The sequence below is a fragment of the Notothenia coriiceps genome, unplaced genomic scaffold (genome assembly GCF_000735185.1).
Source record: "Notothenia coriiceps isolate Sejong01 unplaced genomic scaffold, NC01 NC01_scaffold00019360, whole genome shotgun sequence".
Lineage (NCBI taxonomy): Eukaryota > Metazoa > Chordata > Actinopteri > Perciformes > Nototheniidae > Notothenia > Notothenia coriiceps.
The window spans coordinates 187,018-210,781 of NW_011352061.1; the positions used below are offsets into that span (position 1 = coordinate 187,018).

At 41.5% G+C, this 23,764-nt stretch overlaps 1 protein-coding gene across 1 annotated transcript in view; it reads left to right on the forward strand.

The window, feature by feature from the left end:
- Nucleotides 1–5,427, forward strand: part of nlgn4xa (neuroligin 4 X-linked a) — a 76,066-nt gene extending 70,639 nt beyond the window's left edge. Inside the window, exon 6 of the mRNA XM_010778742.1 lies at nt 3,110–5,427. Coding sequence (XP_010777044.1) covers nt 3,110–3,998 — 889 coding nt within the window. The 3' untranslated portion in view covers nt 3,999–5,427. The remainder of the gene's footprint in view (nt 1–3,109) is intronic.
- The last annotated feature ends 18,337 nt before the right edge of the window (nt 5,428–23,764 follow it).

Here is a 23,764-nt window from a genome sequence, read left to right on the forward strand (position 1 = left end):
ACACGCACACACGCGCACACACACACACACACACACACACACACACACACACACACACACACACACACACACACACACACACACACACACACACCCTGGGAGAGCCTCTTGTATCTGCTAAACTATAAGCTAAAACACGGGGATTTCAAAGTGTGTGAATAATTAATAGACAGAATGATGATGCACATCTTGGCATTGAAGATGGTATTAATATGGACTACTACATTTCTGATTTTATGACATACCTACTAGGGACTATTAGTCAAAAAATCGCCTGTTTTGATTTTTGGCATCTAATTAATGGTTTTATTCATTAAATCATTTCTTATGTAAAAAATCCTCACAAAAGTGAGATGTTTGCACTCGTCTTTTCCTCATATGATTGTTTTTTAAGGGTTATGGTAAATACAAGGTTTTTGGATTCTGGGTTAGCCATTAAAGGATATTCCTTTTAGGATCTGAAAACTCGCTATGGCTGTCAGACATGGTATGTCATTTATAGACAATAGTGTAAATTAAAATGATTGATAATGCAAGGAAAATAAAAGCCCATAGATTGAAAAGCACTGCCATTTCATGTATGTTTAAAAAACACTTCGTACAAGCTGATGTTCTCACTGGTGTCAGACAGTACAGCGTATCAATGAATCCATTACAGCTCCTCCAAGGTACATGAAAGCATCTGCTCTGGCACTCTGCTGACACGTAGTGCAACTGTGAATGTTCTGTTTTCATACACCTATCAGACTGAGAGGAGTGCATATTGAGTAACTCAACCTATGGCAAGCAGTCACTATCATTACCCACAGGTTGCTTTATGGAAACATATGCGAGATAAATATGTAATTTGCTGTTCAATGAGCATGGAAGGCCCCGGGCGTTTTCCAAGCAAATTCAGTGGTAGAGTAGTGGCATATTGTTCCAGCATATGTGAGCGCTGAGATGACACATGTTAGCAGTGCCTTGTGTATAGTTCCATATGCAGACACCAGTTGGAGGGCAGACCTTGCCTTATGGCTGAGTCTAGCCTTTTTAATGAGAAAAGCAAATCAGGCTAAGGCACAGGTGGAGCTGTGTGTAAAAGATCCCCTAATGTTGTTACCTTGGCAACAACTGTTCTTCCTGGGGTCTATACTCCCAAAATAGACAACAGAATGTGAGTGACAATGTTGCCTCTTTTTTTCCTTTGTGCAATGTATCTATGTACAGTAGTTGAGTACTTTGACTCAAATAATGTACTTATCTACAAAATTACATATTTTACTGTTTGGTACTGATAGTTGCAATTAAGTAAAAGATTCAATAAGGGTGAATTATTGGTTACGTAATTGATGGCTTGGTAGGTAAGGCAGATTTAAACAGGAAGTTCAAGAAGCTCACTTACTTTAGTCCTGAGGGTCTTGAAGGAAGAAATAACACAAGCATCTTGTTGTAAAACACACTGTTGCTCAGTGCATTAGCTGTTAACTGACATTAATTAGGCAGATCATTGGCTCCGACTTTGTTACTCCCCACAGGGAAACAGCAAGCTCAGCACAGCAGGGAGTGGGGAGAGTAATGAAGATGAGGTAGCATAGACTCAGAAACCTGGGTGGATGTTGGCAGGATGTTGGCTTGATGTTGGATGTATTCTGGTTGGACTTTGGCTGGATTTTGGCTAGATGATGGCCTGATTTGGCCTAAATGTTAGTCGGACATTGGCCTGTGATTGGGTCTAAGGCTCATTGAAGCTAGCTGACATACTGACAAACTGGCATAAATGGTGGAATATAGAAGAGGCTGAGCATAATCATCCACTAAGCAGTGGGCCTGTAGAAAAAAAGGGAACAAATATATATATATTGCATAATCGCAAACAGACTACAGGCATCAGCTGAGATGCACGAGTCTTACCTGTGGTTGGTTGATTCCTCTGATATTGTTTTACTAAAAAATAATCCATGGTTGGATTTGAACTTCTCACATAAAATCCTTTTCAAACGTAAGGCTTAAAGAGATGTTTGAGCCGAGCAGTTCCACATTATTAAAAAGTACAGGATGTACAGCTGGACAAACATTGTGTGAAAGCTGAGAGTAATAATGTGAGCTTTGTATTACTCACTGTACTTGTCACTTTTGAGAGACATTTTCATTTGATCATACACATAAATTCAAGTGCTCCAGGCACAGCTGTGTGCAACACTTTTTAGTGTCCCCGTTTCCGAGGTCAAAATGTTTTCCTTTCCTTCCAGTCAACACAAACACACCCACACTGTTTGTTGCTCTTACTGAGTTCATCAGTATTCTTTGGTGGCCCCCAAAATGCAATGCATGACTCATGATGAGTTCATCCTCTTTTTTAGATATAAACCTCAAACACACAAACACAAAAATAAACAAACACTCCAGTGTGTTGGATCTAAGGTTTTTGTCTAGCCTTCACTCCCCCTCACATCTCCAAAATTAATGAAACCGCTAGCATAAAGTCACAAGAGAGGCGGCCCTATTCCACACAGCAGACAATAACAACCAGAGTGAGATTGAATATTAAGAAAATGTGACAACAGACCTCAAAATGTGTCATCGGTGAATGAGGGACATAGAAAACATCTTTGTGCATTCAAATTTGTTGCCATTTGTTGCCAAATGCCATTGTTATATTGATGCCAATGATGATGCACGGGAGGGCTAATCCCCATAAGCTATGCTTCAGCCCTCCCGCTTCTATTGATTTTGTTCATTTGTGTGCATGAATTATACGTTTTTGTTTTTGTATGAATTTAGTAGAATAAATAAATAAAAATAAATAAATAAATAAAAGAAATTCACCTCAAAACGCATTAGCTTTGACAGCGGGAGCAGAACAAAAAGAAAGGCTTTGAGTTTTCGAGTAATGACTCATCTGAAAGTGTCACAAAGAAATGAGTGCTAAGTGAATCTAATGTTGCATTATTTAAGGATATCATCATGCTGCTTGAAACTGATTTGGAAGTAAAAGTCACATAAATATGGTAATTGTGTGTTAAATTGTGATGAAGGTGAATAAAGTATTTAGCTGTGAGGAACGACATTCATTTTAAAGAACTCTTTGGTTACATCTCGTTGATTATCATCTCTTCTCCTCTTTCAGGGATCCAAACCAACCAGTTCCACAGGATACAAAGTTCATCCACACAAAACCCAACCGTTTTGAAGAGGTAGCCTGGACCAAGTACAACCCCAAAGACCAGCTCTACCTTCACATTGGTCTCAAACCTCGAGTCCGTGACCACTACCGTGCCACCAAGGTGGCTTTCTGGTTGGAACTAGTCCCGCACCTCCACAACATCAATGAATTCTTTCAATACGTATCCACCACCACCAAAATACCTCCGCAGGACACCACCCCTTACCCTTACACCAAACGATTCCCTGGCAAAAACAACTGGCCGTCCACCACCCGCCATCCGGGGGACCCGTCCGCCAACACCAAACAGACCACAGACCAGCGCAAGAGTGGCGACCTGACGGACGAGTCGGCGGTGGTGATCGAGACCAAGAGGGACTACTCCACCGAGCTCAGCGTCACCATCGCGGTCGGAGCCTCGCTGCTCTTCCTCAACATCCTCGCCTTCGCTGCGCTCTACTACAAGAAAGACAAGCGGCGACACGACTCCAACCGGCGCGTCCCCACCCCGCAGCGAAACTCCGCCCCCACCAACACGCCCTCCACCACCAACGACGTGGCCCACCTGCAGAGCGAGGAGCTCATGTCCCTGCAGATGAAGCAGCAGCAGCTGGAGCTCGAGCACCACCACGAGTGCGAGTCGATGCAGACCCACGAGCACCTCAACTGCCCCCCCGACTACACCCTCACCCTGCGCCGCTCCCCCGACGACATACCCCTGATGACGCCCAGCACCATCACCATGATCCCAAACTCGCTGGCTGGCATGCAGCCTCTGCACAACTTCAATCCTTTTGGTGGCAGCCAGAACAGTACCAACCTGCCCCACGGCCACTCCACCACGCGGGTATAGCTCCACCAGACGGAGGGTGTTGGAGACCCTGTGGATCGGCCACTGACCTCGCCAGGCTAATATGAGTGGCTGCCAGTGTGAAGCACAGACTTAGCAGATGTTATTTTGCTACCATGCCTTCTCGAAAAGCATATACAGTATTAATTGATCATGAACTCATAAAGTGAATGTTACTACAGTAATAACTACTTGGAGCTCAGCTTCATGGAAGGTTTTCGAGGAGTTTTACCAAAAGAAAAGGCAACCAGGGGATGACTATTAATATTCTTACAGGAAAAAGTGAACAGTTTCAGTTTGCCAGGGGCTTTTGTGCCATAAACAGGAAGACCGCTGTTGAAAAGCATCAATTGAGACATCATCTTTTCATGATCCTTCGTGACACCTGACTTGGGCACAGAATTCTACACCCCAGCCTGAAATGTATTTATGAAAACTTTGTAAAAAAAGAAAGAAAGACAGAAAAAGGTATATAGTTGTGCGTTGAAATTTAAAAATCAAAAAAACGCAAAAAAAATATGTTAAAAGAGCTTCTTAACTATTTATTTTGGCTGAGATCTTTTGGGTTTTTCAAGCTTGTGCTTTCTGTTAGGGTGCGTGTAAATATATTGGAACATTCATCATTCTTTTTACGATCACAACCCATTGTTTTTTTTTCACAGAACGACCAAAATGCGAACACAATCCCATCCTCGGAGAGTTGCACAGTGTGCCGGTCATCACATGCAATACTGTTTCCTGCTTTCGCTTCGTTTCCATTCTTTACACATTGCATGTCCAGGAAGAGCTTTAATCTCCATTCTCAGACACGTTCCCCGTCTGAGAATAAGGACTGACTTAATCCCATCACCTGCTGTCATCCTGTTTTGTTTCCAATAGTTTTCTTTGTGGGCTTTTTTCTGTCTTGCAATCTCAGCACTGCCTGAGCTTACGATGTGACCAGCAATGTATTATTTAGAACTAAAAAAGGCAGTGTTTTTTTGTATCAATATTAGTTGGATATGTTTGTAAAGAAATATATGTTAGATATTTCAAAATGTCATATGCTAGCAATATGTAAAGTATTGTGCCAGGCTTGTGATTCTTTTGGGTTACAAAAGCAAGTGAATGAGTGTAAATATTAAAGATATTAGTATCATGAAATTACAACAAAAGTAACCATTAAATCTCTTTCCGTTTTTGCATCCTACTACAAAAACATGGAAGTACATCCAGAAGATTTTAAGCTACATTTGTAAATTCTATAAAAGATATATTCTTGCCATTTGGTCACTAAACCAGTCAAGATAACAAAGGTTTTAATGTAGAGTTTCAAAATTCTTAGTTTGTCTAATTTCTGTTTGCGGTTTTTGCCTTAAGTGATAATAGAGATATTTCTGGCTGGACACCTGTATAAACTTTTTCTGCAACATTTTTAATAAAATATCACAGTATTTTCTAAAAAAAGAGAAAAAAAAACATGGATTTGATTGGTTGGTTGTGTGCATTGTGTTTGAAAATGTGATTTAATATCCGCCGGTCAGTCGATAATGCAGGATACATCAACCCTAACCCTAACCCTAACCCTAGCCCTAAGCCTAGCCCTAGCCAAGCGGCATGGATATGTCTTGTGTTCTTCTCATGTCTCTAGGGAGATACTTTGGATTCCTGAAATAATTAGAGTGATTCCCAACATAATACTTTTTTTCTAATAAAACAAAATGTTCTTGAAGAAATGGAAATGTAGGTATCTAGGGATACAGTACCAAGAAAAGGAAAAGAACCAAAACATGAGAAGTTTCTCATAAGACAATTGGAAATCATAGAAAAGGAAAATCTGAAGAATGTGTGGAAGATTTTTCAGGTGCAATGTTTTCTTTCCCATGATTCAGTGGTAATCCTCCTTTCAAAGCAGGTCGACTTACTTATTGAGTTTGACTCGATCAATACCGGCAATCTAGCGCTTGAAACTTTTGAAACATTGAATTGCATCTGCAAACAGTTTGGACTCTGCCAGCTAAGCTAAATTTCCGGACTATTTGGGCTTTTGTGATTTGCTGTTGTGCTCCGTAAGGGAAAACACGACTTCTGAGCTGAATAGCAAAGAGTTTTGCCGAGCCTCCCCTGATACTCCAAGCCTCCTGGATTCAGTAAAACTGTCTTGAACTCCCCTCCCCTCTTCTCACTATTCAATATATCGATCCCCTTTGCAACAAGCCAAGCAAATTATCTTTTGACTTAAAACTGAAGTGACAGGGGGAAAATTGAAATCTTTAATAGTAATCTGCAGTTACTGAGGCGCGGTGGATGTCTCCATACCATCCAGTGTGACATTTGCAAAGCCCCTCCGATAAGTAAAGTGAAATGATGTGACGTGGAAAACTTTCTTTCACTAGCAGAAATGGTTTCATCCATAATATATGATCCAGCAAACAAGCCTTATACGTAGTGGGATGAATATTTATTTTCAGACTTGTGGTGCAAACAAAGCAGCGTGATTGTGCAGGCTCCCTTTTAATTGGCATGTTGTTTATGCTTAGGGTAATGGGGTGGGGGTGGTGAGCTGAGTGAGGGGTGATGCAGGGAGAATGGCAGGGAGGTGGGGGTGAATGTGAATACTGGAGACTCGACTGGAAGTTAATTAAGCTGGCAACAGTGCTCCATCACTCAGCACCGGTCCTGGAGCTGTCATTCAAGCGCACCGCTCTCCAGGCAGCCATTACCGAGGCGTATCGATCGCCACGGTGACAAGGTAGTGCACCAAATGGGAGTGGGCAGGGGTGAGGGTTTTTTCGTGGGTGTGCTTTGCTGTAAGAGTTGTGAGGTGTTTCTATGTGTTTCTCAGTCAGAACCTGCAAAAAGGAATTAAAATGCAGGTAAATACCTCAGCGGCGAAGCCAGTTGATTACATTCCCCTCCCTGGGTAGCTGGAGCCTTGATAGGTGCATATGAAATCTTCAGAGTCAATATATATGCAGTTAAGTGGTGAAAAGCCTGTGTTGCAGTAATGGCCTCCAGAAATCCCCTAACAGTTTATTTGGAAAATGTTGTCCTCAACTCACGTTCTCACGTCCTCTATAGTTTTCCTGACCAGGGGAATTCTAGACATTACTTGTTGTCCATGTTAATGTGTCTGGCATGATAGCAAAGGATTATGGGAATTTTGCCAGCTAGTCTTTTGCATTTTCGGTGTTGGTACACTCACCAGCAGGGGACCATCAAGCCAACAGGGGAACATTGGCAGCAGGTTATTTGCCATTTATTCAGGGCTGCATTAACACAGCAGTTGGTCCCAGAGTCAAATTGGGCTGTGCGCCCCTATTGATCGTCCAATGCTAACACTCTCATTGCATTTTTCCCAATATGGTGCATGCTTTCAAGTGAAGCGCACAGGCAGAGCAGACCAACAGTAGCAGCTGTATTATATTTAGCCGAAAAAAAAGATTTCAGAATGTCTCCCAAATTAGAGGATAAAACATTGTCTGTTGAACTATTGTCTTACTTGACCCAGCAATCGGTCATTTACTTTTCAGAAACTGCAGCAAAGACTCATAACTTGTACATAGCTTAAGCGCTTTGTCACTGCATCTTGTTACTGGGCATTTCCTGAAACGACTGATGCTTTCATTTTTCTTGAGTTGTCACTTTCGTTTTTAGCCTTTTTTTTTTTTTACTACAAATCACTTTATATTACATTCAACCATTATCCATCAATGTGTGCAACCAATGCTTCTGCAGTTATGTCTTAAAGGGAAGACTGAAAGGTCATTCAGAACTGATATGAGCACTTTCCTTTCAGGGTAGAACGGCATTTGTACTAAGTAGCTTTTTGGAAGCATGCTAAACCATTCAGTGCACACTTCCTGCAGTCTATAACAACTTTAGCACTTAGCTAAATCCAGTTATACGTTACATTTCCTCTAATTCAAATTACGTGAATATATTTTTTAGGAGGCGGTGTTGTAGATAGTCATTTTGAGTAGGGGTTTCATGATCCGCACTACAGGTTCCTGAGATTCTGAGGTTACATGATAGCTAATGGCCTGTTCCATCAATTCCTTTGTGCTGAATTAATTTGGAAAATATGCAGTTTGCTTCACCGGTGATCCTGGATGGACTCGTGCTGTAGCCGGGGGAAGCAGCTGGCCTGCTCCAATGTCCTCATTTCTCTGCACTTTGTCTCATCACAACATTACACGGATCCCATTCAATTAAAATGTTTTAAATAGACAATGGGAGAGGGAAGATTTCAGAAAGTCTGCTTTGGGTTGGATGGTTGATACACTGTAATTACACTGCTGGCTGTGGGAGTGCTGAGCACATGTACAGCCATCTTGTGTGCTAAGTTGTTGCACAGTGGATCCCATCCAAACTCACAAGTGGGTTTCAGAATGTTTTATTGTCAAGCGTTCTCAGTCTAAGTGTGTTTTTGAGGTACCGGCAGAGATTCATGTTGGTAGTGCCAACTAACGCACACGGCATTCCTCTGGAGGAGGATGTAAAAACGGCTCAATATTTTAAATGTTTACCTTTCAAACATCTAAACTAGATTTAATTAAACCTTCAGAGGGTCCATATTTCATTACCTTCCTTGGAGTTGTATTATTGAAATTACTTATTTACGCCCCCTCTGTGATACTATACAGAAACGCCAAAACAATACTGAGAAATGATTCCATCTCAGATGAAAGGTAAATATATTTATATAATAAATATAATGATTAAAGTTTTACACACACTGACAGTGTTACATAATACTGCATAGCACATTAACATACCAATCATTTAACAGTCTCAAAAGGAATCCATGTTTATTTATGAATCACAGTCAGATGCAGCAAATGTGCATCGGCTCATGTCTTTTGGATGAAATGTACGTCAAACAGATTAAGTGGCTTTAAACATAATGAGGAAATGTTGCTGGAGAATGTACACGTTCTCTCTTTTCACTTTGAACAGTTTCATTTCTTTTCCCTACAGCTTGCTTGCCAATAACGCGTGATTTGCATATTTACAATTACAGTAACCAAACAACAAGGCGTACTAATTTAATTTATAGCACAAAATCATGGAAAACCAAAGAAAAACTTTGGGGAAAAGGAATTAGGCTTGTGATTAATTACCTGGAAAGGGGGCGTAGCATTGTTTTTATTTATGTTTTGGCTTGTGTTGGCTTTTGTGTATGAAAAGTGCTCTAAGAACAAAGTTTGATTTGATTTAGAATGAATTACATGTGTTTACCAGACTAAAAACCCATACTACTTATCAGCTGATTCATGAAAATTATACTCACATTGATTGGACATTAACAGCAATGTAACATGTGCACATTAAGTCCTTGCTATGTTCAGTTCTACTGCCTTAACATTGCTGTTCATCATATGCTAGATGGGGACCAGTAAGGAATATCACAGCTCCAGCTCTCTATTGTGCAGCCTGTGACCAGCAGGCAGTGTGTCTCCCTCTGATGGAGCCACAGCCTGGAGGACAGGGAGGTCAGTGCTAGAGGATATTTTGCCCTGCCGCTGCGTCTCCAGATGAAACAGCTCAGATGATTTATGGCGGGCGGCTGGACGGCAGCGGCTCAGGGAGCAGTGCTTCCTCCGACCCCGGCAGACACACACCAAATTGGGTTACTCGCAAAACGCAAAGGGTCTGTCTCAGACTAACAAATGTAATCATGGCCTTCCTCCCCTGCAGGTTGTTTTAATACCGAGGGATGACAGAGGTCTCTCATCCCTCCATGCCTCTTTACGGCAGACACAGATGTAGTCCTGTCAACGTGTCTGCGGCACAGCAGACCATGAGTTGTTTTTGCCAGCTTGGAACATAAATCACAAGTTTTGAGACACAACCAAAGAGTTCTGGAGGCGGAGTTTAGACTCTGTAATGAGTACTCCTAAAGGCTGTGAAAAGAGAACAATATCTGTTTTCTTGTAAGTCTCAATACCTTACTACCATGGAATTTGAAACAAGATTTACTTTAGCAGAGAAATGAATAGCATTGCTCTTGGAAAGTGATTTAAATGACACCCTACATGGTTTTAAGCTTCATCAACGACACTACAGTACACTGAGCTTTTATTTAGCTTTATTTAGCTTTTAAGAAGTCTTTTCATATACAAACCGCGTGGGTTGTATTATTTTCCTATTTGCTGTGAAATTCACTAAGTTGTTGATCCTATAAGTCGACTTGGTTTATGCCACTGTTAAGCTGGCTCTGGTTATAGTCAAGCAAATGCCATGATAATCCAATTTCAAAGTCTTGCATTGACTTTAATGCCACAGAAACAAGCAGAGAATAGCTGAAGAAAGTACAAAGGTTGACTCCTATTTAGAGTTTTATTGGAGTAAGCTGCAGGGGGGAATCAATACATGGCATGACTTAGAGTTATAGGAGCATGTATGGGCTATGATAGAAGCTGGTCATGGCAAACTGGAAAACCTTGAGGGAAATAACAAATGTTTGACACATTCTACTGACAAGCTAAATGTTCCTTCTTAGCTCCTAAAAGAGGTAGAACCAATGACATTTAAACCAATCAAACCTGAAATGTATCTCATTTTATGTTTATTGTAATTGTATTTTGGAGAGTTTTACTTGATACCCCTGTGATAGGAGCTAATCAAGCACACCTGATGTCACTCTCACTGCTTGAGCAGACAGGGGCGTGGTCTAAGCAGGTAGGAGGAGGCGGGGTCAGAACTGATGTTTTTTCTGATCACGTTTTGATTGGTGTTTACTGACTCATTAGCGTGAATTGGAGGCACCTGCGGGAGACTGTTGGAGCTGCTACAAAACACGACTCCAGAGGGAAGACATTCTTGGAGACAAGGGGAATTAGTACTAGCAGCACCAGGTACTGTTGTGGCTTTAATTATTTTTAAATGAGAGTGAGGCAAAGCTTCCAAAGGCATTAGAAACCTTAATATGAAAACTGACAAAGTCAAGTAAAGGTCACCTGTCAAGACGGTGTGTTTCCAACTTTCACATTCTGTAGGCTATTTTGGAAAAGCTCCAAATGTTTTTATAGCCCGCATTTACAAACGATTTTAATTAAAAGCCGCCATACCCTGCACACAGACACATGGCAGACTCATTAAAGGCTCGGGTCATGTGCTAATTGCCGCACTGTCATATGTGTCCTCATCAACACCTCGCCTGTCAGAGCGACACATCCAACTCACGCACAGGGAATGTCACACACACATTTCACATGTCATCCCCAACACTCCCCCAGCATTGAGTCAGGAACAGGGTTTGTTTGTTGGATTATGCTCCAAGTAAGATGAAGGGTTGGTGTGGCTTTTTTCAGCCACAACAAAAAATGCTTGTTTTTACTTCTTGTCTGTGGGTTTTCCGGCCTTTTTTGATTCACTATCCTAGCCTTATTAGTTCCACCTGTTCCCCATCAGCCCTGCCACACCTGAACTCCATCCCCTCTTCAGATCGGCTTCTATTTAAGTCCTGATTCTCTGATCAGTCATGGTTTGACTATTGTGTGTCATGTACTCGGAAGTTCTGCAAGGGCAAAATACATGAAAGTACCTGCAGTGGGGACCTGTTTCTCAGAATTTCCACATTAACAATGCATGGTTTGAGTTTTGTGAGCTGAGCATAATCTGGCCGTGTGATGCTCCACAGGGCCGAGGCGCTGGAGTAATGAATCTGATCAAAGTTCACTCCAACAATTAAAGAGAAGGCTATGCAGAGGACTTGAAAGGTCAGATATCAGGGCACTGAGGCTGTCAGAGTTGATGACCTATAGACCTGACCTTAGCATGGTCTGCAGCCATCCTATCAAAGACAACTGATGTATGTCCATAGCTCACATCCTTGAACCTCAATCAATGATGGGTCGGATTCCAGTTAGTCTCCGTTTTCCTTTCTGTTGCCTCTTGCTCTCTATTTGATAGGATTTGTCAATCCAGGGTTGAGAATAGTCAAGATCTTTGACAAGATGTTACTACAAAAACTCTGGATCTGAACTCATTTTGATGGGTTGACAGAACTCTCGAATTGCACTTCATTTGTTAGATTTATCTTTGCCCTGAAAACAAGCTATGTTTGTAGAAATAGTCCAACAATTTAGAGAATTTTCCATTTTCATCCATAAAAGCTCTGAGGTGAAACTGTCTGAGTCAAACAAAATAGTGCATGGACAGGTGAAGGCACTCCAACATGCTCCCATTCTGTGGCTGAAATAGTCAGCATATATCTGCAGAAATAAGTGGTTGCTTCATATGTATAAACTCATGGTGTGTGTACAGACACAACTCAAATCCACAAAACGTTTGTTGGAATATATGCAATTTTAGAGAGGATAGTGAATATTCTAGCCTGAATTTGAAACCAAAATGTAAGCTGAGATTTCCTCTGTGCTGTTTGACATTTTTCATGATTCAAACAAAATCATATTAGAAACCTCCCACTCAGCAGTGGCTCACCATGAGTGAATTTGGGGACATAACATGGAAGCACCAAGCAGTCACTAGTCTGTTGATATGAGCTGGCAACAGCTATCTGCTTAAAATGCAAAGTAGCTTTACCCTGACGCAGGCTCTAATGTTAACAAATGAGCTGCCAGCTATTGCAGACACACTGGGCCTGAAACGCAGTGGGCAAACACATGAATCATAATCAATCAATCCGCCAATCAATCATTGATCGGGCCGGCTCAGTGGCGGAGTGCACAGACGCCTCCGCCATAAGCTGGTTAGAGCCTGCTGTCTGGCGGGGGGCCGCAGTGTAAATGACGCAGCGGTAAATTAGTCCCACTAGGATGCCGGGGAGAGGGCTCTGCGTTCACCAGCAGGAATAATAAACCTACAGTCGGAGTATACTCGTCCCTCTGCACCGCCAGGAAGATCTGAAGCAGTCGCCACAATTACTCCACCTGACATCTTCTATGCAGAATACTCCGACCTATGTACATAGATAATTACAGGGCACGTGATCTGGGTGGTCTCGTCACGTATGCCGATGACTGTTTTGTTTATATGTCGCCTGGATGATGATTATCACAGCCTGGTGTCACCGTGAGCCCAAATTAACATTCAGTGACATTTGGTGGTTGATCATTTTTGAATCACAAATACAATAAAGCAGCTCAGAGTGACAAGGACAGGAGGCTGTGAAGAAAAACAGCAACAGACTGCGTGATTGATCTTCAGAAATAATCTCCGTAATTCCCGTTTCTCTCCACCCGGCCAGGTGACACGTGGTTTATATGAGTAGTCGTTTCATGGGGAGCCGCTGTCAAAGTGCCAGGCAGCAACAGGTGGCTAATATAATCGAGTCGACAGCAAGCGATATATGAGAGGAGTGTTTGTGTGCCGGCATGTCAAGAGTCCATCTCTGTCTATTATTGCCTTATTGTCCCGGACTACTTGTACAAACACGTGCAGTGCTCTGAATGCAAATGGTTGCTTTACTCGTTGCCTTGACAACAGTGTAGTGCTTGGAATATATCTATATATTGGATGGCAGAGACAAAATGATACAGAGGAAAGAAGATCAGAACAAATATTGGTACAGTCTGTGTACAAATAGACTTTGAGTTTGGCATTTAAATTTCTAGGAGCAGATATTGTACGGAAAACAAATCAAATACTAATAGTTTGATGTTTTGTATTGTGCTTTTTGTACAATCAATATGTTTCTTGTGTTGATGTCGCAGTATGGAAACTGAGCAACGGCTCTTATGAGAAACTCACCGCTTGTAATGTCCAAATGCATCTCCTCTTATCTGTTTTGCTAATGCAAATATGTTGTCTGGGTGATATGGGCTCAAAAATGGACACTGTTGCAAACAAATGGCCATATATTAAGTCCTGGAATGTGTCAGACATTTGAGAAGCTATTTAGAGGACTGAAAATAAAATATGTGTTTACCTTTTGGGTCATTTCCATTTACTGTTTTATGGCCGGGGAGCAGTAATGTCACGGACCATTTGTCAGGCGCCTGGAGGAAAATTGATAAAAGTGAAGAAAAGTTAAAACGTCTTCATCAGACAGTCTCGACACAGACTTTATTGTTAGTTCTCAGCTATTTGCAATCCAAACACTGCTTGACCTGAGACCTGCTGCGGAATAGCAAAGGGATTGCTTCAAAGGAACGGGAAGCTGTTTGTCGAGACACCTGCAGTGCCCTGTGATGGATTATGCTTCTGAATTTACAAAGACATCCATCATATTGATATCTAATAGAGTTTCAGACGCAGCAATGTTCTATGATAAGGGAGTGGAGTTTGACTCTTAATTATACACTAGATCCCAAGGCACAACAATGGAGTACAACTTTGAATTTGAGATGTGACTTAAAGCCGAGTTTGTCAATCTACAAAGGGACATTTAACACAAGCAACATAATAGTAGCATTGTCTCTAAAGCGAGTGTTTGTGGCAGCAAAGAGAGCTGCTGCTCTGCTGAACACGCACACGGCTGTCTGAGTTGATGACGGGCAACCTTTTAAACTTGTCATTATGACTCTCCACGTGACCATGGCAACAACCTAATCCACAATGAGGCAAACAGTGCAGGAGCACGTTTTAATGGCCAGCCGTGGACAAACATTAATCAACAAAAATGTTTTTTGAGCAACATCAGCTCCAATGATTGATTATCATTCCGCAGTGCTTCCAACGGGCTGGATCTAGATGGCAGGTTGATGGCAGAGATAGCTAAACGCTGGGGGAGACAGGCGTCTGTACACTGTTACTCTGACTGTGTATTCAAAGATAAGGTGCAATCATTCACAGTGTAGCAGCATGTATGTATTTGTGGTATTCATAAAACCCCTGATTATTACTTTAACCCTAACCCTAACCAAGCAGCTCAACGTTTGGATATCTCTACACCTCTTTGATGGATTGGGATCTGTTGGTTGAGACGTTAGTGGTTCCCTGATGATGAAGGACTTCTAGGATTCATTCCAGTGCCACTATCATATTGACATTTATGTTTCATTTAATGTATTATTGAAGTGTCTTGACACCTATTGCCATGACATTTGTCAAGATGTTCATGTCCTTACACTCACTGAGACTCATATGTCTGTAGACTCTTAGTCTTATTACTTGATACACATTTCCTAAATTCATTTGGAGATGTAGGTATCCAGAAAACCTAATTTCATGTCATTGAAACTAGGCTGGAGCTGGGGGATATATTTTGATGTTCATGATTTACTCTGCTTTTTGGTTTACCTGGATTCAATTTTCCACTCTAACAAGTTTGTTTACAGTTGTTGTGCATCACCACTGCATAAGTGGGAAGGACTACTTCATAGGTGAAGAATTCAAAAGCAGTTGTGTTTAAAGTGATGTCGGTTGGGTCAGAAGACTGTCAAAAAGTAAAAAAGTGAGAAAGAAGCGAGTAGCAGACCTCTGAAGCCCGCTACTCATCTCTGCTCCAGGCTACACGCTGCAGGCTTCTTCAGGGCAAGGGAGGGAAATGGAATAGAAATGAAGAATCTGTGGCTCTGCTGAATCCAGTTTGAACTTTCTGTTAATTCTTCATCTAAAGTCTGGCAAAATTAGAGAACACTGATAAAAAGCAATCTTTGAAGTGTCTCTTTGTACTCGTATTAAGCAACGGAACACAGTTCACTTATAAGCAACTTACATGTTCAGTAAGGTTACAAGTTTGCTGTCTGTGTTTGAATGTACACTTACTGTAAATACATCTCCTTTTGGACGATTGATCTGGCCTCAGAAGAACTGGCAACCCTGATGTTGGCTTATAAATTGGTAGGCCTCAAGATCTCAAGCCTGGAGATAGAAAAAGTGGGAAGGGCTTTCTCTCCCACCTCCCCAACTCAAACCGTTGGATAAATGGACGAGCTAACCACCCGTCTGCAGTAACTGACAGCGTTAAGTGAACAGAATCAAGTCAGCATATATCTGATAATTGGCAATTGTTGAAGGGGAGGAAGGTGTGTGTGTGTGTTTGTGATGAAAGGATAGATACAACGGAGGGGAAGATCCTGACCTTCTCCTCCTCCACCTTTTCTTCATCTCTTGTCAGTTCCTGGCGACAAGCCATTCCTCATTTCGTCTTTTTCATCATCTCCCTTGACCTTTCGGTTGGGTGGCCTCCCTCAGCTCCACATCGCCTTGTTCCCCGAGATCGCTGCCAACCCTGGCTCCAACTAACCACTGAGCCCCCCCCCCCTATCCTCCACTGAAGTGTCAGATGTTGTAACTGTCACTCTCTGTGTCTTCCACTCATTAATGTAAATGACTCTGGGTGGCTCTATTTCTGTCCTTGATTTCTCCAACGTAACACCTGCGTAACCATCGCCGTGGCAGTGACAGTTGACGTGTTTTTCAGCTGTGTAGCTGCAGCTACGTATCTGGACTGGTCGGACACAGACACTCTCGCTCTTGGGTTAAACCTTAAGGTTGTTAAGTAGACACATTTAAATGGGATTTGCATCTTGGGGACTTTTGGTGCATTACCCACTACAAAAAATGATGTCAAATGTATGTTGGTAACCAGGCGATGTATGACACAGGTTACATTTCAGGAACGACCAATTGAAATATCTACCTATTAATGTAATGTTATTTTTTTTAAACTAGCCAGCTAAGACCTTCACATTGGATTGGACATGTTGCCTCAAATTCTGATAGTCATCTGGGCTTGCTACCAAGCTAACTAGCATGCTAGTGGTTAGCTTGTGAGCTACATTTAATTAACCAGGCTTGCAATCTCTTATATCGAGAACAATTTATATAAAAATGACTGTTTTTATAAGCATTTCATTAAGTCCAACATCGCCCCACAGTGTGATCTCATCAGGCAATGCAGGCAGGAGTGTAATGATGTGCTTTAATGATCAGCGCCCTTGTGTCCACTTCAATTACCTTACACTGAATTCTCCCGCACACGTTTGACTCTCCACACACATGAGGTTTCTGTAATACCTCCTCCTTCATGCCTGTTGAGGTCCAGGAGAGACACAGTTCTCCAACTTCTGTCCCGCTGACAACTCATTTCATGGAAATTATTCATGAAGCGGCCTGATGTACAGTAATCACTCCTTCAGTCCTTTCCAATGTCATTTTGTTACAAGGGACTATACATGTATTCCTTTCCTAGATAGGCCTTATGAATGAGCAACATTTGCCCGGTTATTTGTATGGAGTGATTGGTGAACAGTGTTCCCAGAAAAACCTTGAATTGTTACGATTTTAACCTTAAAGTCTATTTTAGTCATGAGCAGAAGCAAAGAAATCGTCCTTATAAATCTGAATTTTGAACGTTGCATTTAGCGACAATGTTCTTTTGTAGTAAATGGCTTCGTGATTAATCTCATAAAGAGGCATATGCACTCTGGCTGTATAGACTGTAATATGGCTAGTGATTCCCCCTTAATGCACAGCTTAGAAAGTGAATTGATCCTGATAACTAAATGAGTATGGAAATGAAGAGGGGGAGGAGAGAGAGAGGTGGAGGGAGGAGGTCTCTGTGTGAGAAGTAATTAACTTGAGAATGAATGAATGGAAGAACCGAAATAGAAGCGCAAGAATGAGAAATCAAATATTGCACATGGGAAAACGTGGTAATAAGCTGAGTTATCAACGTGGAGATCTCTAGGAATATGTCGAAGCCCATGTCAATTCCATCACATCATCAATTTGCATGATCTGCATCACTCCCATGAGTTAAGAATGCAGCAGGAAGCAAGAAGAACGGTATATCATTTGTATATTTACAAGAACAAAGATAAGATGCGTTAATTTGCCACTATTTGTTCATTTATTCCCTTCTCTGTTAGTTGATAAGAAACAGTAAAGGGCAAAACATTAAGGAAAGGTTAAGGTGTGTATATATATATATATATATATATATATATATGTACCTTTTGGTTTATTGCTGTTGAAAGCTAAGCCATCCTTGGGTTAGGTTTGGGTAAGATATTTAAAAAAACGATGATCTGATAACTGATGGAAAACTGGTTTCCGATGTGATTGCTGTTTAACCCCCCTCTGTGTCACCTTTACTAAATGTTAAAGCAGCAGATGTTCTTGAGTTTTATCTTTTTGACATTCTTTTCCACCTCTGAGTTAATCGTGAATAATTGACAGGGCACAGTGTTGTTGCACTCGGCTACACGAGGAAGTCAACAGACACCAGTCCTTTGGCTTTAACAAGGATTTGCTGCCACTGCAACCTTTGCTGAGGCTGCAGATCTGGGGGGGGCGGGGGGATTACCATGTCTTAACTAGCCACTGGAGCAGATAGTAGATCAATGTGACTTCCACCGAGGAGGAGAGGGGTCACAAGTGCAAAACAAACCCCCCACAGCCTCAACCTATTACCACACTGTCTTACTAAAAACTACCCCGTCAACATCTTGGAGGTCACCTGGCCAAGCTCTGTACAGGGTATCTCTGACATTTCAACTACTCTAACCATTCCCCCAGCCAAAGGTCCAATTAAAAAAACCTGCTCTGCTTTCAAGAAATTGCCATCGCCGCCATTGCAAAACTGCTGAAACATGAATGCCCCTATAAATGATTTAGCTAAAGGTGAATATTTCACATATACTTGGGAATACGGGTCAGGTCCAGTGAATGTTTGCTGGATAAATATTTAAAGATCAATATTTTATGGAAGTGAGAGATATGGTAGAGGCCCTGGGGAACGGATGAAAGTAAATAGTGAATTGGAGGGGAATGAGCTTCACTGTATAATGTGTTCTGTAGCTCTGGATGGGGCGTGTTGTGCTTCTGAATCAAAGAATGTCTCTAAAGTTTAAGAGAAAGAAGGATGGATTGAGTCTCCTCCCTCCTCTCAAAAGGAAGCATTACCTCCATGCATTATTAATGATTCGGTAGTCTTTTCAAAGCAACCTAATGAAACTGAGGTGTGAGGGTGAATACCCCTAACCTCTGCAGCAGAGACTGAGAGGAGGGATAAAGCGTTCCCGCGCCGTGTTTGGCGTCGTCTCAGGTTTTGTGTCACTTGATATTGGCCAGGTGTTGGGAGATTTGTTGTGCAGAGCCTCACCTTCAGACTTAATTAGAAAGCAAATTGATTGGATCAAGAGCAGATGTAGTTCTGGGGCTGGAAGTAATCCGAGCGCGGACACAGTATTTGACGGGTTATTTGTTCAGTTTTTCCACTCTCTGTCGCAGAACCCTTAATCCACTTCCCCCTTTTAATTTGCCATGGTGAAGCGTGTAGTGTTTAGGACTGTTTGTTTGCGTAAGGGTGTTTTATTTGGGGATTATTTATTTGGAGGTGGAGTGGGTTCGATGTGTTTAAGGTACTGCTGAGCTGCCGTTAAACACTTGCATGCACACAGAAGCACACCTTGGTGGAGTCATGGTTACACACACATTATATGAACACATGATATATAAATGTGCATTTTATAGTCATTTTCCTTCAGTGTACCTACTGTTTTTCACTCAGGAGCTATCTTAAAGGCATAGATAAGATGCTTTATGAATACCTTTTATAGGATCCAGTCTTTACTGTGAAAGGGACATTCCTAGAAAATATCCTAACTCTAGGGATTTCACTCAGAGCATCTCTTTGTAGGAAGTTTCATGAATTCGACCCCAGGAGTACAGCATGAAGCTATTGGCTCATCCTTTAGCTGAGAATCAATCAACATAATGAATTAAGTCAAGGACATACACTCCAGGGTGTTAATGACCATACATTTTACTTGTATAATAAATGCAAAACAGTCTCTAGAATGATGAGTATGAACTATCATGTTGAGTTGATCCACGCGCAGAATTACACAGCGAGAGAAAGTCGTCATTACGCGGCTCTTGTGCCAGATGGGTTCGGACAGCCTGCTTAAAAGCACTTGAAAAGTCATCTATTTTGCAATGCATAAAATAAATGAGAGGCATGCAGATTATAGTGTACATCTGTTTCCAGTTAGGAATGATTATGATGTATAGAGACTCAGGCATTGTGGGAAATGTATAGAGAAAGAGTCCATTAGCAGAACGGATGTGTTTGTATAGTCAGAAACTGCACCAGAAAGTCTGACAAACTGTCACGTCGATAGTGTATCGGTCTCAGTGGAGGCGTAATGAGTTTTCCGCAGCAGAGGCCCTGAGGTTTCTATAGGGACTGTCACAATCAGGTGGATGGTGATGGGAAATCATAAGGCTCATTTAGCCCTGCTGGTCTGCTGACACTAAAGGACCCTCATTTACATGTCACAAGGTGATCCTGAGCTCTCTATTGAGCGGCCGGCCCGAGCCACTGATGTGTATAAATTGCATCTGTAACAGGTATGGACATTTGGTTTCAGGCTTGGTTACGGCACTGAATATGTGAGCACTAATGTGCGGCCGGTCGATCGCGGATTCATTTTGCCATTTAGAAAAGGGTCTCTTCCTATTATGTCGTTGAGATGAGTCCCTTTTCATTCTGTCCGCTCAACTTAAAAGCTGTCTAAATACGGGAGAGAGTCTAAAAGGTGACCGCGTGAGTGGCATACACTTCAAGACGGATTACAAGTTGGACTTTTCTGTGACAAGATTCTCTGCACAGGTGACTTATTTCAGAGTCGGAAGTACTTTAAACCGTATGAAAGCTGGTGCTAATGAAAACTCTTCACTTGTCTCCGCCTAAAATCAAGATTCCTTTAGCTTTTACCTTCATATCCACTTATGTCCACTCAGGACACGTCTGAACGCAGCTGACAGGAACTAAGAAAATACTCCTCACACTCAAGATGGGAAAGCTAGTGAAAAAGCTTCAGAAGTTCTCTTTGAGCAAGGTCAAGTTTAAAGATGAGAATGTACGATATCAGCATAAAAGGAATATGAATGAGTGTGCGCGAACTGTTACAGAAAAACACCAAAAGACCCCATAGACCCCGACGGCAAAGCGCCCAACAACCGAAGAAATGAACACCTTTTACGGTCTGGTTCAACATGGTTTCCTTGGTGTTTTCGTGCATAATTATAAGTAACTAATGTTGCCTTAAATTACAACTCAATAACTCTAACCTTGACGACTTAGGATCAGCAAGGCCTCGTTTCCTACTCTGAGATGCCACTTCACACCTCTAGGTGTAATTTCTTCTGCTGTAGGTTGTCATTGAGAAGTTTTTCTGTTTGAAACGCAAAGCAAGGACGGAGTAGGGAGGGGGAGAAAAGCAACAGTAATTCCTTCACGGCGCCCAGGCTCCCTGCCATGGATGACCCCCGAGTATTGGTCCAGGCAGCCGGCTACAATTATCATTCAGCAGGAGTGAAGGACTCTGTTTGATATCTGCCAAGGTAATTTAGTGGGAAAGATTGAACAGCGCTCAGACTGACCCCCTCTGCATAGGGAGTGTGGATTCCTCCCGGAGCCGCAGCAGCATCTTTATCCTGGCTACAAAATACATGTATAAGCAAGAACAGAATACAGAAAAAAGCCTTACAACTATTTACCTGACAGCAAGACTTTTTTTGTTAGCGCTATACCTGTTTGCTATAGGCTGGTTTAGATCAGGTTTCCGTAACTAAAGACACAATTTTTGATTTGAAAAGTCATTTTCTACGTGCATTTCCATCATGCTAATCATCCTGCCTGTGATCAACACCCATGGTAACACCTTCCACGGATGCACATTAATCATTTCTGCACCGCTCGCTCTGACCGTCTTTGCATCTGAAATGAAAGTGGAGCTGAACGTATGCAGAGATGCAACTCAATTCTCCTTCAAAGTCTGTTGCACCTTAACAAAATGTAATAAGCTATGAATAATTCAGTTGCAATGTATTTTTAAAGAAGTGGTTTAGAAAAATAGAGCACGTCCTATGTAAACAAATAAGAGAGTAACAGCAAAGTTAGCACGTTAGCGAGCGTGGCTAAGCAGTATTCTTCTAATAGTAAGAGCCTAATCTATGCACACAAACTCATGGTCCTTTAAAGATTGTAACAGCCTCTGTTTAAGAATTAACTATGGAGTTCTGCACATGTTTGGACCTAATTGCTTCAAATTAACAAATGGACACCCAAGGCATTGTGAATAATGCGTATGAAATCTGCTTTTATCTTGCTTTGAATGCAGAAAGAGAACTCTGCATGTGTTTACGTTTGGTGGCTTATTAAAATAAAATTAAAAACGGTCCCACTGTGAGGTGGTGTGCGAAGTGAGAAATGCTGACTAGAAAATCTCTAAAGAGTTGAAAACCCAAGGAGAGGCGGCGATAACAAGGTCAGCATCCCGCCGAGGGCAGTGGCTGTGAAAGAGCTAATGTTGTGTTTGCTGCACTCAGTAAAGCTAAATCACGTCAGAGCAACCCCGGACTGGCTGTCAGCGCCCCTTTTTGCCCAATAATGTCATTATTTAGTGGTTTTATTAGGTGTAACACTAAGCAGTGAGCTGTAACCCGGCACAGCAGCAGGACCCGGGGCTGCAGGTAAACTGGATCTCACTAACAGGAGACATGTCACTGAGTGTTTTCAAGATTAAAAAAAGGATCAAACTTGGCAAAACTGGAGGCGAGCACTTATTTTATTGATTTCGCTTTTTTTTTGGCATCTAGAGATAGTGGACTGCAGCTGCTTGCTCTCTGGAAAACCAAAGTATCACAACAAATACTACAAAATCAGTAAAAATGGGAATAAATAACAACATACATAAAACATCAATATCTGAATAAAAAAAAAAAATCCATAATGTTCAATTTTATATTAATAATTATGTATTGTTATTTAAACATTGATTTAGTTTACTATGCTACATTCAGAAAAAATATATATAATTACACATACGGTAATTATGAATTCATAATATTTTATATAGTTTTTATTTACTAAATCAAATTGTTACTGTATTTATTAATAAGGTGTATTGCTGATTTTTTTTTTTATTGAATACACAGAAATACACAGTACCTGCTCACAATATGGATTGCATACCTTAAAAGTATTTTCCTGTCTCCATATTTTTAAAGAATATATAGCATTTAATACACTGTTATGGTTTTGCTGAATATCATCCCTACATAATTCATTGCAGGCGAGTTATCACTTGACATGACATGGAGTCTAAGCACATAAATCATTTGTATAACACATCATATACTACTGTACCTGCAGAGATGTCCTAGCCTCGGTTATGCTAGCGTGAGAAAGCAACAGCCGACATGCATAATCAGATGATGCAGCACGTATAATCATCAATCTATTAGCATCAAGAGAAATGTCTGTAGCTCTTTGATCATTGCAAAGCGTCGAGCTAATTCTCTGTGGCAAACCGGGCGAAGATTTATGTGCATGCTGGCGTACTCTTATGGCGTGACAAGGAGAAGGATGACCCAATGCATATCTGCTTCACTTTTAGTGCTTGATAGATGGAGCCGTCCAAACGTGACTGTACCCAGCTTAATCCTCCCCAAAAGGCTGTGTGAACTTTATATACCGTCGCTATTGTCAGTGGTGACTTATTGGAAATGTCGAAAAATGTCTCTGTCGCTGTTGATTAGCCAAGGTTCACAATGACCTTTGGCTGTATAGCTCGATCAGATGTGAAGGATTTAAGAGGCTGGATATCATACACATTGTCAAGATACATAATATATCACATTTGAGTATCATGTATTTGATCGAAGGATGTAATATTAGCTGTGATTGCTGGGACCTGACTTCCTGGGACCTGTTGCACTTTCTAAGGCCCCCTTTCTAAATTTAAACCCCACTTCCTGTTACCTTGGCCCCAATTGTTGGCGATCCCCAGACCATTTCTTTACCACCATCAGGCAACAATTTCCTTTTCAACTCACCAAATATAATCATTTTATTGGCATTTCTT